General features: G+C 38.8%; 2 protein-coding genes across 8 annotated transcripts in view; one reads left to right on the top strand and one right to left on the bottom strand.

The window, feature by feature from the left end:
- Positions 1-3,542, bottom strand: part of SPATA17 (spermatogenesis associated 17) — a 97,545-nt gene extending 94,003 nt beyond the window's left edge. For all 4 annotated transcript variants that reach the window (XR_007375038.1, XM_048935914.1, XM_048935915.1 and 1 more), the window contains exon 1: positions 3,366-3,542. Coding sequence is in view for 3 of the 4 variants with exons in the window: in XM_048935914.1 (XP_048791871.1) it covers positions 3,366-3,433 (68 nt within the window). In the remaining variant the exon portion in view is untranslated. The remainder of the gene's footprint in view (positions 1-3,365) is intronic.
- GPATCH2 (G-patch domain containing 2) overlaps positions 3,524-19,367 on the top strand; it is a 98,574-nt gene continuing 82,730 nt past the window's right edge. The window contains exons 1-4 of one of the 4 annotated variants that reach the window (XM_048935913.1): positions 3,524-3,600; positions 10,709-11,419; positions 15,304-15,365; positions 18,346-18,528. In XM_048935913.1, coding sequence (XP_048791870.1) covers positions 10,725-11,419; positions 15,304-15,365; positions 18,346-18,528 — 940 coding nt within the window. In that variant the 5' untranslated portion in view covers positions 3,524-3,600; positions 10,709-10,724. Of the gene's footprint in view, positions 3,601-3,691; positions 3,915-4,151; positions 4,203-9,625; positions 9,668-10,708; positions 11,420-15,303; positions 15,366-18,345; positions 18,529-19,367 lie in introns of those variants that run through there. The other 3 variants (XM_048935910.1, XM_048935911.1, XM_048935912.1) reach the window with 3 other exon arrangements.

Here is a 19,367-nt window from a genome sequence, read left to right as displayed (position 1 = left end):
ACTAAGTAATCCCAAGAGATAGTCCCTGCTTGTCTTCTTCCTGTGACTTGCTCTATTAGGAGAACAGTGATTGTGACAAAGCAAAAAGGCACATAAGGAAACTTAGGAATCTAAAAGAGACTAAAGATGAGAGTTTTCAGAGAGTTTATTACAAGTTCCAATGCTGAAGGGCTGAATCATTTTTATTTAAGCAGGTCCAGAACAGAGTTTTTCTTGCAGTTTAGTTTCCACTTTCAACTGGCCTTGTCAGCAAATAAGTGGTTTGGAGCATAAGTTGTGCAATATTATATCTACCGTCCTGATCAGATTGCACAATTGCAAGACATTCAACTAGCCTTGAAGAGTCAAAAATACTTTTCAAATACTTTTTTTTTTTTAAGATATATTAATGGTCAAAATCTGACATATAGATAGATATTACAGGACATAAAGTAAGTTGTTGACAAAGTAAGTATGCTCACAGATCTTGTATATTCTAATGTTTATCGTGACAAAGTGCAGGCCTAATGCCTCTGTGCATTGTGTTATAATTGGACAAGACCTTCCCTAGGAAGGTACTTTCCCTAAGAAGACAGACAGTTTAGGAGACCCCATACTCTGACATAAAATGAAGTTCTGCATAAAGAATGACAGGAACATGATTAAGATCAGAAGAACAGCCAGGTTAAATCGATTGCTGGTCTAACCACAATCAACAGGTGGGACATCACAGCCATCGGCCTGCCCTGATCTTTAATGGAACAGATGTAGAGTCCTCAAACAGGAAATGCATTCTGAAAGATAAAGTTTTTCTAATTTGGGATTTACTTTCAGGCACTTCAATTACTGCACTCTTCCTGCAGCAGCAATTTCTAGCAAGAATACTTAGTTTTCACCAGGGTCCCATTAAGTCAAGTTGCTCTGGAGTTTCTACATGTTCTACAAAGTTCTGCCTTTAGGTTTTGACAGATAAGTAAAGAAAGACATGTATATTTATTTGTTTTTGGTTTTGTTTTTTTAATCTGTTCAGTACATGTAGACCTAAACCATTCAAGCTTTACTCCTGGAGGTACTTGGAAACAGCATAGTTAATACAAAAAAAAAAAAAAAAAAAACCAAAAACAAACAAAAAAAAAAAAAAAAAAAAACCAAAAACAAACAAAAAAAACAACAAAAAACAACAACAAAAAACAAACACCCAAAAAATAACAAAACCAAGTACTTTGCAACCTCTACTCTTCTGCACTTTCTGATGCTTCAGAGAAAGTTAAGTCTTTGGGAAACCTGATATTTCATGGCAGAATACTTCAAACCTGACTTCAAAAAGTGCTTTTTAAAAATACCACTGATTTCTGTATGAATACCATTCAACCATGTGGCTAATGAATGAACACACAGATTACCCACACTGGTACTCAGAGCATCCCAGATTTGGCAATTTTAACAGATCCATTACTGTAAGTAGAATAGTTCTGCAGCAGAAATGAAAGCTGTGGTCTCACTTTGAACAAAATACTTCAGACCACTGCAAAACTGACACACTTCAATGCCCACAGTTTACTTGTTAAATTTAAAAGTTAAGCAAAAGATCTTCACATTTATGTAGCATTCACATCTTTATGTCCTTCATTCATTGGGCTCAGCTGAACAACCATTTTCAACTGTGTTTATGTATAATGAAGCAAAATGCTGAGAGGAACATTTAAAAATATGTCATAAATAATTTCATCATCATTTTTATTCCGAAAATGCAGAGTATGTCCAATGATTTAATGGGGCTGTGCTGCCTATAGAAGAATGCACCTCTGAGAGTACTTTGTCTCATCATTGCCTAAACATTACAAGGGGTTTTACAATTTCTGCCACTTCACAAAAGCAATGAATATGGAACTGGACTATTAATACTTTAAACAGACATAAAATCAGATGCAGCATTTTAGGGACATGGTTTAGTGGGCATGGTGGTGATGGGTTAGCAGTTTGACAAGGTGATCTTAGCGATCTTTACCAAACTTAATGATTCTGTGGTTCTATCAAAATCTCTAAACAAATTCTTCTGATTTCTTTCAAGGTTTTACTGACAGCCTTGTTGAAGAAGTTCAAGATTTGCACACTAAAGAACAGAGATCAGATCATTGGTCAACTCTTTAGCTCAGCAGGAGTGTTTGAAGCCTCTCATTTAAATTCTCAGATGAAAACGTCTGAGTTTTAGGAAGCTGATGGATTATAGCCCATTCTTAAAAGCTTATTTTCAAGAAAATGTGCCAAAAACAAACACCAAAAACAAACAAACAAAACCACCAGACATCAAGCATGCTGCCCGCTAATGGATTGCCATGTCTGGCTCAGCCTACTCCTTCTAACCTGAAATGTATGAAATCCAAGAGAAGTCTGGAGATGCTCAAGGACAGGTCCTGGGATGAGGTCCTACGCAGCCTGATTTAGTGGTTGGCAACTCTGCCCATGGTAGGGGGACTGGACCTTGGTCTGTAAGACTCCTTCCAACCCAAACCATTCTGATTCCATGATAAGAGAAGGTCATATAGCCAACTGCTGTACTGCTGCAACACTATGAACTGGGGTTCAGCAAAAGAACAAGTAACAGAACACTTCATATATTAACTTCAACTCTTAACTTTTAGTAATGTTACAGTTGTGTTATTGATGCTAATGGTGCTGTAATTCGTTTCTGAAAGAAAAGCTGCATTAAATAGTGAAGAAAAACAACTGTCCTAAATATGTGAGTTTTAGTGTTAACCGTGCACTAATAAGTACAGTGCATTTGGCTTCACAGTACAAATTCACATAAGTAATAAAGTAGGTTTTAAATAAAATAGGTCTTAAAACACCTCATTTCCTAAAACATTTCCTAAAATGTGACATGTTACAAGTTGTCTGCTGCCTTTGCTGTCATAAAACCCCTTAGGATTCCTGCGCCAAGGAAATGGCAACAGGTGGCCTGGGCAGACGGTGCTGCCCAGAACAGGTGTCTCTCTCCTTTGATGGAGAAACATAAAACCTGTCATGGGTGCTGCAGAGGACCGACGTCCAGAACCAAAAGAACAAGGGCCAAAGTCAAACTCCATGATCTGACATAGCAACAAGGCAAAGTTTCAAACACTTAAGCATCTGTGGATCTTAAGCATCAGCTCTCTCAACGACTTTCAGACTCTTAAAGTGAGTAAATAAATAGATAGGTAAACAAATAACCGGACCCTTCAGGGAACCTGCTGCTCTCTTCCTTCGGACCGGCCGGCAGCACTGAGGGGGACGGTAACGCCCGCCGCTTTGGGCAGGAACAGCCGCCATCTCACAGCCGGGGCTGGCAGCGGTACAGGCGGCCCCAGCCCAGCACCAGGATGCGCGTCCCATCCCGCAGGGGTTACCTGTTCTTGAGGAAATACTCCTCCCGCAGCCGCGAGAGCCTCGCCTCCAGCCGAACCAGCGCGGCCATGCTCCCCCCGCCCTTCCGACGCCACAGCCGCCATGGCAACGGGGCCGCACCACTCTGCGAGCCCGCGGGGAGGAGCGGCGTATCTCGCGGCGCTGCCGGCCAGGAGCGGAGGACGCGAGAACGGCGGGAGCGCCGCGGCGCGGGAGCCGTGAGGGACCGTAAGCACGGTGCGGGCTGCGGGAGGGCGCGTGCGGCGGTGCGGACGGAGAGGGGGAGAGACGAGATGGTCGCGGCCGCCTTCCTGCCGCAGCCGCGGCCGCTTCCGGGCTCTCATCATGGGGGACTGAGGAGCAGCGCCGGTCGCCTGCGTCCTCCCCGTCCGGCCCTTGCCGCCAGCCCCCGACCCCGTGGCGGCTCCCCTCGGCTCAGTCTCTGCGAAGCGGCGCCAGCCTCCCTGGGGAGCGGCCGGGGCAGGCGCCGGGTTCATGTTCCGGGTCGCCGAGCCCAACCCGACCCGAGCTCCGGCAGCGAGGAAGAGCTGGTGAGGCAGGGCCGCGGGCGGCGGGGTCGCCGCTTGGGTGGGAGGGGAAGCGCCGAGGGAGAGCCATCGCAGTGCCGGGTATGGGGCTCAGCGATGGGACTGGGGTGCCTCGGCCTGTGTCCAGCCTCAGCGGGGATTTGTTTTTCACCGTGGCACGCCTGCCGAACGCCTCACCTCTCAGTGTAGGCTGCCGAGACGTCCAACGAGGTGTGGATGCTCTTCTGGGGCCGTCTTGATTCAAACCGAGAATCAACAAGTGTGGCTTTGGCCAATGGCCAACCACAGCAGGTGAAGCTACGGTGTGGTTCACGGGTTGTTTGTTTCCAGATGCTAGGGCAGCACAGGGCAACAAAAGGCAACAAAGCTGTGAAGGGTTTAGAGCACAAATCTTTTGAGGAGTGACTGAAGAAACTGCAATTGTTCAGTCTGGGGAAGACTATTATTGCTATCTACAACTGCCTGAAAGGAGGTTGTGGTGAGGTGCGGGTTGAACTTTCCTGCTGGGAAGCAGCTACTGGATGAGAGGGAATGGCCTCAGGTTGCACCAGGGGAGGATCAGGTTGAATATTAGGAAATATTTCTTTTCAAAAAAGAGTGATAAAGCACCGACGCAGCTGCCCAGGAGGTGGTGGAGTCACCTTCCCTGGAGGTGTTGAAGAAACGTGTGGATTTAGCACTGAGGGACATGGTTAGTGGGCATGGTCGGGATGGTTGGAGTAGGTGACCTTAGTGATCTTTCCAGCTTAATGATTCTCTGAATCTTTATTAACGCAGTGACTCCATCTCTATTATTACATCTCTAGCACTACAGTGGTAACTCTGTAGCAGAAGATAGAAGAGTGAGTTTTGTTAACAGGCGATGGAAATTAAAAGGCTGTTTGAGGGGAGCCCTGATGAAGGATCACAGTTTTGGAAACCAGGTTCCGTTTCCTTCACAACCAGCTTGTTTTAATCTCTTGCACAGTATTTTTAGTGTTTTATGTACAACTCATGGGGAACTTACAGTTGATTTCATTTTCACTAATGGGAGTGGAGAGGTGTGTGATGAGTTTTGGTTTTGTTATTTGGTTTGTTAGTTTTGTTTTTCTTGAATGTTGATGATGACTCCAGGCCTGGCTTGAGTCTTAGCTGCTTTTTCTAGAGAGAGTTTCTGTACACAAAGATCTGCAGTTAGAGTTCCCAGAGCTTCAACAAATTTGCCCTTATCATTGTCTTTGTTTCTTATATAGGCATGGGGAAGAAGGGAAAGATTGGTTTAGCACTTAATTTTTTTAACGTAGCAAACTCCACCACTTCGTATGATAGCATCACTTTTTTTTCCTGGGAGTATTTTCATGCCTCTCACATTTTTATAGGAGAGAAGGCTTTCTAATTAGGATTGTACTTGCCTGGATAGCATATAGTTCTAGAAAACTTAAGACTAGTGATATTAGTATATGTATTTGCCTACTCTAACTTCTGTTGATATAGTGTGTAACACTTCAGAAAATGGGGTGTGTTTTTCTGGCAAAACTATATTTATTCTATACTAAAGCTGTATGTAGCAGAAACATGGCTTAAGACCTTCCTAACTTGTATCGTTACTATGAAAAAGTTTTCATTATAAAGTCAACATGTCATTTGTCTTTAAGTTTTATTCTTTTCTGTCCATGTAAAGTAATTTAGTTCCTGAGGCTTTAAAATCAATGTTCAGCAAAACAGGCTGTGGGATTTTGACATATACTCCTGTAGTTATCCTCAGACAGCAATGACTTTGCTTGTCCAAATACACTGCCCAGAGAAATTCAGTACTGAGAGAGTTATTGATGCCTTGTAATTTATAGGACTGTTAGTTTAGTAGTTCTGAAGGGAGATCCATTTAAAAATTCTAACAGTCCCTCGGAGTTGCACTTTTCTTATCCTTGTTCTGTAAGCTGTCGTTTAAAAGAAGCCTGTTTGATTGAAATGTAGCAAGGTATTTTTCAACGCATGATACTTAATGTAGAAAATAAAGAACTTGATCTTAGTAAAAATGTTAAGGCACTAAAAAAGCTGACAATTTCTGAACTGCCGTAGAGTAGAATTGTTCATATCTACTTTGAAGCCAAAGGTTTTTCATTTTTTCCTACAAGCACCTATGACAACTCAGGAATAGTTTGCAATTTGGATACTTACTGGGCACTCTGATTCTTCCAGCAATGACTTTGATGGTACAGTGTATTATCACCATTTGACAGTTCATGTGATTCTCCACCTTGACAATTAATTAATGAAGTCATACATCTGAAAAGGGCAAGCATATCAGTAAATGGCAGCAATAGTATTGCAAGAATTGCTACCTCTCATGATAAATTGCCCCAAATCTCATTTCTGGCTGACCAATTCATTTGTGTTAGAGTGTTATTAAATGTCAGCATCTTTCTGACTGTATACCATTGCTCAGTACTGAATACTTCTTCACTGTTAGATATGAGTGGAGAATGTTGTTAAAAAGGCTTGAGAGTATTTGTTGTTGCTCTTTCTTAGGTAAGTAGCAATTGTAGGAAAGCCAGAGGAACTAGATACAGGTTTGTCTGGCGTTAATTTTTAGGGGGACCAGCGGCATGATCAGCTGATGAAATTCCATCATTACTCATATGCTAATAACTTTCTCTTGTGTAGGTCAAATGTAGGGGAATTCCTAAACCACATCTAAAGTATTTTCTCAAATGCAAAGTCAGGACTGAGAATTGACTTTTAATGTGTAACTTGGGGAATAAAATGTTGTTTGTACAGATAACCATCTAGAAGCCATGTATTTGATATCAAAACTAGTTCACTGAAAGTTCCAGTGAGTGTAGTAAGTGTACAGCTTTAAATGTAGAACTATGACTTAAGTAAAATTTCTTTTTTTTTGAGGCCCTTCTGCACTTCTGATTGTTTGTGAAACATTTATATAATGCACACACATCTTCCTACAGAAAGAGAGTTTCTGTACCTCAAAGATGAACTGTAGCCAGGGATCTGGGGCTTGTTTTTCTTTTTTTAGACATAGGTGTGCATCAGCGCAGTGTCCTGACTTGTCTCAAGCATCCTTGATTTTGTACCTGTTCACAATTTCTTATGCGAAACTCAGAATAATTGTTTTCTGAGGCATAATTTTTGTAAGTTTGTTTTGACATTTTCAGATTTTAAAAAATTTACTAAAATGAAAGTTACTTTTGAGTTTCTTTGGTCTGCACATCAATTTTACTCTGAATTTCCTGGCTCTTAGTCTTCACAGGAAGCACTGGGCCAGATTCTTAGAAGTGGAGGAGTACAGGATTCTCTGTTGCTTGACTGCTAGCTGCTCTGACTGTGATGGTTGTTGCTACAAGAGTGGGGTGCATTTGGGTCATTGTGTAACTTTGGCAAACCTGTGTGTGCTGTGGAGAACACCTAAAGACGTAGCTAGACACAGATATGGACTGTATGCTCTGGGTCCTCCTCTTGGGGATGGCCACTTGGTGGCTGGTGGGTTTAAATAATGGAAGCCTGACTTCTGTTTCTTCTGTATACAGTAAGTGTATTTACCATAATATATTTTAAAAAAAAAAAAAAAAAAAAAAAAAACCTCAGTTATTTCCTTGCCTGCTACAGTATCTTATTAGCTGTTTACTATTTTAAACTTAGTTATGTTGCTCTGAAGTGATTTCTGCTTCATGCTTACCCCTAGAACAGTGATAGTTCTTCAGAATCAGTAAATTCTCTTGACAGGGCAGTGAGATTTTTCATTTATGGCATCCTCCCAAGTGCTTACATCTGTTCACTTCAAATTTCAGCTTTATGCAGCATTGAAATATCAGAGAATGGTCTGGGTTGGAAGGGACCTCAAGGATCATGAATTTCCAACCCCCCTGCCACATACAGGGCCACCAGTCTCCCCGTTTAATACTAGAGCAGGCTGCCCAGGGCCCCATACAGCCTGGCCTTGGACATCTCTGGGAATGGATGGGGCATCCCCAGCCTCTATGGGCAGCCTGTTCCAGCACCTCACCACTCTCTCCGTAAAGAATTTCCCCCGACAACCAACCTAATCTCCCCTCCCTCAACTTAAAGCCATTTCTCCTTGTCCTGCAGTTATCTACCCTTTCTAAGAGTTGACTTCCCTCCTGTTTGTAGGCTCCCTTTAGGTACTGAAAGGCTGCAATGAGGTCACCCCGCAGCCTTTTTCTTCAGGCTGAACAAGCCCAGCTTGTTGAAGTAGTGGAGGTCTTAAAACTATTGTTTTTAGAAAATAAATTCTGAGGTGAGAAAAGGCTTGAATTTGATACCTGTTTGCAGATAAAGGAGCAGTGTGAGTACAACCATGTTACAAGACATCAAGGAATCCATATGAGGCAAGATTATATAAGTCTGGTTTTATAATCCCAGTGTGCAAGGGAGCACTTGATTTTTTGTGTTCATTTAGCTTTTGATCAAGTTTGATTGTGAAGGAAGGATAAATCATGGATCTGAGGAAACTGCTTTTCTTTGGATTTGTTATCAGTGGTTACTTTTCACACTTGATGAGACAGATGTGGCATAACTTCTGCTGCAAGGAACACTTTGTCTATTTAACAGGAAAATCTATAGAACTAGACGGTAAATGTAAATACAGCTGTCAGTAGAAGATATTACCTCTTCTTGAGAATTGTGAAACTGTATTAGCTCTCTTGTCAGTGTGTTAAATGTTTGTTACATGTTCCATGAGCAGCCAGAGCTCTACGTTGTGTGTGTTAGGTGGGAAGTGAACAGAAAGTATAGTTGATTTGCAGTACAAAAACAAGTGCCTAAGTAGTAGTGCTCATAGGGATTAATGCTACTACTTAGTACTTAATGGAATCACTACTACTTCCGTTAGTAGTTTCTATACTGAATGTTAATGCTATAGGTGATCTGTGTTAACTGGTTTGGAGTAGGTAAAAACTGTTACGTTGTTTCCTGCAACCAGAACTTTTATGGTCTGTTCTGATAAGAGCAGTGAAGAAACGGGTCAGCCTTGAGTGAACTATGAGGAAATTGCTTCAGATAATTGTAAAGGTCAGCGTGGGCAAGGTATATTTTCTTATAGTGAAATAGAATCTTCTCCTAGTGAGGACATTACCGTTTATTGCTAGCTATGGGCTGTTGCTGTAACAGCATTTTTATAGCCTGCTGTGAGTCATGCTAAACTACAGCTCAACTTAATATTTTATCTATCACAGTATGTTGTTCTGTGTTCCTTATTGCAGTCTTTGAAATGTCTTGTCTTAGAGAATACAGTTGCAACTCACGGGTAATGTCTTTAATACTTTTTTTGTCTGACTCCCATTATCACAGTTGTTTCTCAACCTATTTCAAACACAAATATTTTTGTTACAGCAATGATTAAAGTTTACTGCGTGGGATTGGAATGCAGCCTTGACAGCTGGTTGTGATCAATGCAGAAAGCTGCAAAACTTGGTTTGCCTGATAAATAGTACAGAAGTAGCCATATGCTCTTTAATTTTAGAGCAGTTGAACAAAAAATCTGTTTCCAGACAAACATCTGATTGCCAAGCAAGATCATAGCAAGAGAAAGGGGAGCTCCAGTAAAATTAGAGAGATTTCTTGTTTTCTTCAGAAATAAAGTTTTAATGTGAGCCACTGTCACATTGAAAGTGCAGTGAGGTTAAGAAGCTTAAGTACAATGCATTGTGGTAAGGACTCCTACTACAAAAGAAAAAAGCAAACCCACCCCAAGCAGTAAGAGAGAAGCTTCAGGAACCAAAAGCAAGAATCAGTATAAAATCAATGTAATGCTGCATACCTGCAAGTCAATTCTAGATTGACTTTCATTTCTCTCCCTGAATCTTGATAATTATTGCTTCATTTGAAACACTTTTTCTGCTATGTTGGTGTTTCTCTTGCTCTTGAGAGTGTTTCTGTATGATTACGGAGATTTTGATTCTTGGGAACCAAGTGGGTTAAGGACAGTTGTAGAGAGTTTGATTCTTGGGAACACAAGGATTAAAAACAGTTGTAGCAGTCTTCCAGAGCTTTTTCATTTCTTACAAGATAAAGCAAAGATTCTCTTGTACTAAGAGACAAAGAAAATGTTAGGTTACGTGAGAATAATGGGACTAGAGATTATAGCAGGTTAGAAAAAGATACAAAGAATAAATGCAATTGACAGAGTAGTTTCAGGAGTTCAAAAGGACTTTGTGTTTTTAGCACAGCTTTTGGTCAGCTTGCTAGTGAATTTTTAAGTATATGTGAAAACTGTGTAAAAGGAAAATGTATCATTTCTTTAGGTAAATGCTTTCATTACTGACTTGGATTTGTTTTTAAGTGTACTCATCAGTCCCTCTGTTAATGTTTAGCGTTTGTATGCTTTTGTGTTCCTAACTATTCACTATTACTGTCTAAGCATCTTTAACTTTGGAGTTTGTGGTGAATGAGGGAACTTATATGCTATGCATACAGTGTTTCTCAATATCTACAACTCTGTTGATGCGCATAGATAGCTACTTATTAATTCTGTCATTAAGTTGCATTTCAAAACCAAGAATCTTGCTTTTAAACATCCTGTATAAAACTTACAGGCAGTCCTCCATGTTAATCCATTGCCATCCTACTGGTGTCTTTCCAAAGGAGAGCCTACTGATGTAAGTTCTGTAGGGCAGACTGGCAAGGATTTGGATCTCAGCAGAAATACAACAGCATTTGTAGAATAGACAATCAGAGTACATTGCCTAAATGACTTAAATGATCTTATATAAGATTGTTAATAGTTTTTTTTTAAGATTCATTTGTTGTTGTTTTTGTTTTGTTTTTTTTCCTCTTGGAAAATATAGGCATTTCAGTAGGACTATGGAGGAGCTGGTTCATGATTTAGTCTCAGCACTGGAAGAAAGTTCAGAGCAAGCCAGAGGAGGTTTTGCTGATACTGGAGATCATTCTCGAAGTGTCTCTTGTCTTCTGAAGCGGCAGGCAAGAAAAAGGAGGGGACGAAAAAGGCGTTCATTTACCACCCATCATCCCTGGGAGACTGGTCACTGTTTAAGTGAAGGTTCAGATTCCAGTTTAGAAGAATCAAGCAAAGATTACAGGGAGAATCATACTAACAAGAAAGACCACAGTGACTCTGATGACCAGTTGTTGATTGCTAAACGCAGGCCTTCCTCAAACTTAAATAATATTAGAGGCAAAAGACCTCTATGGCATGAGCCAGATCTGGCTGTGGACAATTTAGGAAACAGAACTTTGCGCAGGAGAAGAAAAGTGAAACGGATGGCAATTGATCTGCCGTCAGAAGTTTCTAATGCACTGACAATAACTCAACAGCAGGATAACAGAGATCAGGAAATGGACAATGACAATAAATCACACCAACATCAGGAGTTTTCGAAGAGCAAAGTGAAAAAGAGAAAAGTAGCTGCAGTTCGACAAGGACCGGAAATCTTGGATGAAGGAGTAGTAATAGAAAATGAAGAAATGAACCAAGCACATAAGGACAAAATGGAGTATGAGGAGCAAAAGGGCTCAGATGAGAACATGAGTGACAGGTTATTTTTTTTTCTTTTTACAGAAACTTTAGATAATATTTGTTTGCTTATGTTTCTATTATTAATATTGGAAATATTTGTGCTTTTTTCCTTTCGTTTCAGAGTTAAATTGCTAGTACAAGTGGCATCTGTTTAACAATCTTCTAGGATTGTTGATGTTTTTTGTTTTCTTGTTTTTTTGACATAAGTTTGCAATTCTTTAATACAAACTAAGCTGAATTGATCAGGTTAATGGAATCCAGCATAAAATAGTCAGGTAGCAGAGGAGTAACAAAGTAATAGTACGTCATAATTGTTTCAAGGGTAAGAATGGCAGAATATAGAAACAATCCTGTTTGTTGTGGGTTTTTTTCCTGACTATTTTAACTGGAAACAGTTCTCATACACTCTCACAGGCAAAAATTAAGATTTTCTTAATTTCTAGACACTTACGCTTTGGCTATCTCTTCTTCAGAAAGGCTGTCAGTATTTAGGTTTATCTTTTAGACAGTATGTTCTTCTGTGTCACGGGCATAAAAAGTCTGCAGCTTGCTAAGGATATACATCATTTATGAAATGCATAAACCAATTTACAGTTCAGAAACACCTGAGCTTGCCATTAGAAAAATGGGGGAATGATGACCCTTTGACAGTACTCCTCATCCATCCATTCCAGACAGCAGGCATACTACAATGGTAATTGTTTTGGAAGTACTATTTTGACAACACAGTAAGGTGTGAGTCATTTTTCCACCTTACACAAGGGACTTTACCTGCAGGGCCTGATATGCCTGATTATGTTCATCCCGTGTGTCTGCTTCTCAGTACAGAACTGTCAACAAGAAAGACTCCTATTAGAACGCATAACTTTGATCTAATGTGTGACAGAACTACTGTCTCTGGTTGTGTTTTTGTTGCTTGTTTTTTTTTTTTTTTTTTCCCCCTCCGGGCATTTTGTCTACAAAATGTTGAGCAGATTGGTTACAGTATAATGGCAGTATTGATAAGTGTCTAATTCCAATTATTGTCTGAAAAGTTATTTGAATTGCTTATACATGCTGGCATTGTCTCATACCAGCAGATCATAAGCAGTTGAAAAAGTAATGTGAATCTTTACTTCTAGATAGTGTTCCTTATGTCTCAGTTATTAGACCAGAAGCAGTACTACTTGGCAGCCAGTTTAGCTTCAGACATCTCACTTCTATATTGAAGTCAGAGGTATTGCCTCATCAGGGAGCCTTTAGAACACTTCCCTCTCTGATACAGGGAATTTGCCTCCCTCAGGGTCAGTACCTGAAGACCAATGATTAGAAATCTTCCTAGGAGCTGGGAACCATTGCATGTTTCATCCTATGTGCATATGTCACATCTTTTAAATTTTATTTTTAAAGTATTTTCTTACTGTTGATTTTTACTTCTTTTTCTTTGAAGTTCAGGGCTCAGTTTTCTGGCTCTCAATGCCGGTATCTAAGTGATTCTGGAGATGAATTCCTGTCCAGTTGGTTCTGAGCACTAGGAATGAAATTTCTGATCAGAGCCTGTCTTCCTTTTCCCTTTATCGTTAATGTCAATTTCAGACAAATTTGATGATATATGGAGTTCTGGAAGATATTTTAATTCTAATTAAGCTTTTGGTGGTTTTGTTTTTTGGTTGTTTTGTTTTTGTTTCTGGGGGTTTTTTGCTATTTAAGTTACTGAAAAGAGAAGTCTGAATATTGCTTTTGAAAATGAGAGCAGTTCAACTGAGTCCTTTAATGCAGGAGATGCTTACCCAGCAGCATGCCAGTTGGTGCCCAGTGACTGCTCAGTTTTGGGGGCAGGATTAATTAGTAACCACTAGGCAAGGGGACAGTTTGCTATTAAGAAAATTGTTTCCTTTTCTTTATTTCCACAAATGTGTAGATAAAGCTGTGAAAGCTTCTTCAGTATCAAAAGTGTTCCTGCAAAGTTTTTGCTTGCTATTTTTCATTGCTGAAAGGAATCTGTGACTTTTTGTTCATCGACTGCCATGTTGCAATTTTCTCAGGTGGAGTTCCTGCCCTATCTAACTGTGGCATGAGAATAATGAACACTGTTTGCTGTTGGATATGTTAGTGTTGTATTGTTTGTGATTTGATGGTTTTTGTTTGTATTTATTTTTAAACAAATGAGAGGGAAAAAGTAAACCGGCTGGTCCTACAGTAAGAATAATTGCACAATGAAAATGTCGTATTAAAACAAATGAACGAACTGTTCCCAGAGCAGGGAATAACAGGAAAATTTGATGGGGAAAAATGAAAGAAATACTGAGGCTGCAAGGATTTCCTACCTTTCGTTGTAACTGTAGTAAGTGGACTGGAAGGATCCATGTAAAGGAAGTGTTTTTTCTTTAGGGAGATGTATGATGTAAAACTGTACAGACTAAGTGTAAGGCTAGTCAAGCTGCCTGTGCGGTGATTAAATTGGTTATGATTGTTAGAGAAAAGTTACTAGCATGCACAGCATCAGAAGGCTTAAGTCTTGGTCTCCTTCATGGAAGATAGTTACAATATCAACACTTGTAATGTCGCCTTTCTTCTGCTTAGGACAACTGTGCAAATTAAACACTTGAGTCTCTTTTGTGTATATTATATAAAAGGTGTATGTGTAAGTTTTGCTAATGTAGTAAGAATATATGTAAGCAGAACATGCAGCAATGATTAGGAGAACTTCCATCTTCAAAGTTACGTACATGAGAACAGAACAAGAAACTTCATATTGCTTATTGGCTCCTGATACCATATTGTTTCACATTGTTGGAATGTTTTCTGGTGAGTACAGGTGTAAAAAGAACTTGTGCTTTGTTTACACACATAGCTTGTGTGTAGTGTTGAGAGTAATTGCAGTATTTGCAGCTTTAATTGGAATATATGGTGAATTGATTATTTGTTTTGCCCAAATTGTTTTATGTTTCACTGTAAGTAAAACATCATTAACTTTTGCTGAGATTACTTCCTGCTCTATCCAACAGAAAGTAAATATGTGATTTAGAGAAATCCCTTGTAGGTGAAACTCAACAAATCATAATCTGTATTATTAAAAGGAAAGAGAATATTCTAAGTTTTTAGAGATGTATGGAGTATTTTTTTGGCAATATGTGCACAGTAAAGTATGAAGTACATTGATTCTGTTGGTTTTGGTGTTTTTGTGTTTTTTTTTAGAGAGAACTTGCATGCATGTTGTATGCAGGCATTCTGATCTTAATGTTCTGACAGAAATTGTGGAGGAGTTATCTGTGCCTTGTTTTCTTTTGTGTTTTTTTTCTTGTGATCATTTGGTGGTGTTACAACCATTGACCATACTTTTTCAAGATAACTTTTATTTTTATATATTTTGCTACTGGTGCTGTCAATTTGTTTTTTTCTTTCTCAGTGAGACAATAATATATTGTGAATCCCTAAGCAGTGCATTTTTCAGATTATTTGCCAGTGATATTTAGAAAGATAATTTGTGTTTTTTCAGATTCCTGCAGTTCACATGCTGAAGGAAGGCGTAGGTTGCTTTTGATTGAGATTTTTCCTATTTTATTGAGCAGAGGTTTTCCAGAATCAAGCTGAATTGCGTAGCATAAGAAAGGAGCAGTGAACATTTGATGGAAGCACATAATAAAATGCATCAATTGTGTCAGCACCTCGTAGCAGTCACATCTGGCCTACTGTCAGGGTACCATTAGATTCCTGTGGTTTTATGTGCCAAAAATAATACTCTGTAGTTAATGGAACTAGGATATTTGCAGTTTGATTAAAAATAATAATAATAAAATCCTATTTTCTTTCTGATCTTTGTTGTGCTTAATTTCCATCTGAGCACAGCCTTGTCTCCTTAACATTTTACGACTGAAAGATCAATTGTTCTTTTGATCTTTTTCTTTCTTTCTCTTATTACAGTGAATCCAGCAGTCTGAGCAGCAGTGATGCTGGTTTGTTTACCAATGATGAGGGAAGACAAGGTATTGAAACAATCTTTCCTTTCACCCCTCAAACAGCCTCAGTTGAAATTCCATTAAGTGTTACAAGTTATTTCATGAGTTAATTACTGTTTGAATTGCTATTACTATTTTAATGAGCTGAAATAGAGCTTTCGTTCAGGGATTTTGAAATGTTATGAGAGGGCATCCCAAACCCGTGACTTAATTTTAAAAAATTGAAATATCAAAAATATAGATAACATAAAAATATTTTGAAGATATTCTAATTATCTAAACTATTTTTTAATTCTTTCAGCGCTTCACTTTTCTGACAAGACAATGTGATCATAATACTGCCTTTCAGGCTGTTTTTGATGTGGCTTATTCTTTTTTTCCCCATGTTGATGTTTGTGTTTTGTTCTAGAGATGACAATTACTAAACCACCACTCAATTTTATCAGTCTGACTGACAGCAGATGTACCCTGTTTTAAGCCTCTCCTCTCTGAAGAACTTGCATTTAAATTAAAATGCAGTAAAGATTCAAAATTTCTTTTAATATACATGATCACATTATCTGATATAACTATTGAGGATAATGGTCTAATATTTTATTTTTTCTTCAAGTTTTCAAGTTCAGTTTTCCCTGTGCTATTCTAAGTGCGACTCATTTAACCTTCACAGTGCTAGCATATTTGCCAAACTCACAGTTTAGGAGCCTGCAGTTTTTGACAATATAAAAAGATAAAGCAAAAAGAGTCGCTCAGGTAACGAAGACTTGCTGTGTTATTGATTCTAAGTGGATGGTATTGGAAACTACTGGGTCTGCTCCTAAAGTAATGCTTCTTGTTTTGTTACATTAGCCCACAATGCCAGAGGTGGATGTTGGTGGTGTGGCAATAGAATTTGAACCTTCCCACCAGTATCCCATTATATGTTGTTGCCGTGAGACGGATGGCAGTAGAGGGGCAATCTGACAAAATGGTGTCTGACATGGAAGTGCAAATGAAGCAAAGAGGTGGAATTGAATTCTTCCATGCAGAAAATGTTGCATTCATTGACATTCATCAATATTTGCTGAATGAAGACCGAACAGTGAATGTGAGCACAGTGAGGCAGTGGGTGGTGCATTTGAGCAGTGGTGACAGCGACATGAAATATAAGCTATGTTCTGGATGGTCATGCAGATTTTTACAAGCACAGCATGCAGGCTCTTGGTGGTGGTGTCTATGCTGAAAAACGGTGTTTTGTAGCTCTATCAAGTAGTGTTATTGTGTTCTTCGTATCTGTTGTAGTTTCTATGGAAATAAATAGGAAGCATTACTTCTGGAATGGCCTATATGTTTTCTTGTGTTCTTCTGCAGACTGCTTGATTTCGTGCAAGAAAATAAAAGCTGGCATATTCTGTGGTAGTGCTTTGTAGTAGCTTTCTATCCATTGGTACCCCCAGGTCTTTTTCGGCAGTGCTGTGCTCAGTCCTTTCATCCCCCAGTTTGTATTGGTAATAGGGATTGCTTTGACCAGGTGCAAGATTTTGCATTTGGATTTGTTCATCAGGGCCTACTGCTCAAACCTGTCTAGGTCCCTCCAGATGACATCCTATTTTTCTGGTGTGTTGACCACACCCCACCGCTTGGTGTCATCAAAATAGATACTCTGAATAACCTGAATTCTGCCTGAAAAGTCTTCAAACATAACTACTATTTGGTCCTGTGAATCCCTTTCCATCTCTTGTTTTTCCCTTCCTCCATCTAAAAGCTTCTGTTCTCTAGCCTTTACTAATTTTACTGCTAGTAGAGATCATTACATTTACTGCTAGAAGAGATCATAGGTCATCTGCAAGATACCAGTAAAGGACTTAATTATTCTGTTTTCTTGATATGCTTGTCCTGACAATCATTTGCATGCATTTTCTTCTGTGTTTGGAGAAGGATTCTTTTCCATTCAACAAATTCTTATTTAGAGAAAGTGTGTTGAATTTTATTTTTCCCCAGGCTTACGTTCTCAGTACTTGTGTTTTCCCATTATAGGAAGGAGTGGTAATGTCATTTCACATGAATGCTTTTTGTTCTTAAATTTGTGCATAAAATCTTGCCTTTGTGCCTTATCTCTTTCATAGTCCTGCCTAATAAAAAAAAAAATTGAAAAACGATATGCAGAAAGTTTGCTACTTCATGGAAGAGTTAAAATACATAGCACACCCTTCAAAATCTAACTTTGGGATATATGGCAAGTTTTTTTTCTTGTCTTTGAAGATATTTTCTGGTGTTCCGTCAGCTACCCAGTTTAATAGAACATGTTTTAAAAACAAACAGCAATTTATTTTAATTGCTGGTACTGTATACGAGGTATATGTAAGATCAGGTTTTCAGTCATCTCGCTTTTGCCTTTGATTCCACGTATTTAAATACTACATCTAAATACATTTAAATAGTAAAGTGACCAGCTTTGTACTAGAATGCAGTGTAATGCTCAATCACGTGGTATTGTCAGTTTTCATTTAAAATCAACTTTTTCAAAACTTATTTCTAAATGAACTTAATCAGATTAACTTCATTTAGTCACATCTGTTCATGATTGTTTTCCCCTCTTACTAGCCATACAAATCATGAAATTAAGCTAATTATATACCATTATCAGCTGCAAAGAACTAGTTTCACAGTTTTATACCTTTTAATTCCCTGCAGGAGATTAGAGCTTGTTTTTTGTTAATATGTAAAGTGCAGTAACTTAAATGGATTTCCCTGCAGTTATTGCCAAAGGATTAACTAGTTTATTATTGTTTTTCACTATTGTAAATTGGTTTTAAAACATTACATTTTATGTGCTTTCATTGATGGCAGCACTTGTCATGCTATTGAGAAACATTTTCCAAATAGAATTGCCATACACAAGTAATTGTTGTACAGCTATAAAGCAAAAGAAAGAATTGTCCTGTTAGTGTTTATGGATTATAACATCTGATTTTTATCTTCTCTGCTCCTCCCTGTTTTTTGGGGGGCTTGGGTGTATGTCCCCACACAGGTGATGATGAGCAGAGTGATTGGTTTCATGAAAATGAATCTGGTGGAGCATGTGGAATAACAGGAGTCATTCCTTGGTGGGAACAAGAAGACTCTACAGAACTGGACAGAGAATTGCCCGACCCAGTCTTTGAAAGTATCTTAACTGGTACTTTCCCCCTCATGTCCCATTCAGGGAGGAGAGGTAAGTGACAATCATATGCAAACTGTAGAATCATTTGGATGCAATAGAAAAATGTCTGTAAAGGGAGTATGTTAAATATTGAGAACATTTTGGAGATGCCAGTTTGCTTTTTGAATTATGTCACTTTTGAGATCTCAGAAATAATCAGAAAACAGTCAATGGTTAGAAAAGTCAGTGTAGAACTTGGCTCATTTTCATAGCCTTTTTGTTGTTGTCTTGATGTTTGCACTGAGAATTAGTAAGTATTGCTTCAAGGAATCCTTAGTAGAGTTCTTTGACCATTTGCTTTGCTTTATGGATGGCTTTGTTGTTTGTAAAGAAGATTTAAGTGTTCACTTAGAGCAAGGATTGAGATTTATATACTTATTTAATTTTTACTTTAAAATATTTTAAACAACTGTGGATCTATTGTGTCTCATGGCCACATTGTTGCAGCGCTTGATTACCTTTATATATAGATCCACTCTTTCAGGACTGAAGTTGTCAGACCTCACTTTGCTGCCACAGTTTTATCTTACCTTACCTTCTTTCACACCCGAATATAGATCTTTCGTATGAATGGTGGTCAAATTACCTTCAAACTACTTCTCTACACATTGAACAAACTGAATTCTTATGAGATTTATTTTCCTGATGCTTGCAGTTTTTTGCAGTGGTCTTGGTCTCTGCATATTCACAGGATTTAATGCTTTTTAGTACTAACAATGTTGTAAGCAATGCAAAATCGGTTTCCTGTAGTTTGATATGTTCTGCTTATTTAGTCAGTTGGGCATAGAAGCAGGATAGCACCTACAGAAAGACTTCATTTTCATTACAGCTTAGCCTTTTTTAACCGCTTC

Source organism: Lagopus muta, chromosome 2, assembly GCF_023343835.1.
Source record: "Lagopus muta isolate bLagMut1 chromosome 2, bLagMut1 primary, whole genome shotgun sequence".
Lineage (NCBI taxonomy): Eukaryota > Metazoa > Chordata > Aves > Galliformes > Phasianidae > Lagopus > Lagopus muta.
The sequence above is the reverse complement of the archived record's forward strand: the minus strand, read 5'-3'. Positions and strand labels throughout refer to the sequence as shown.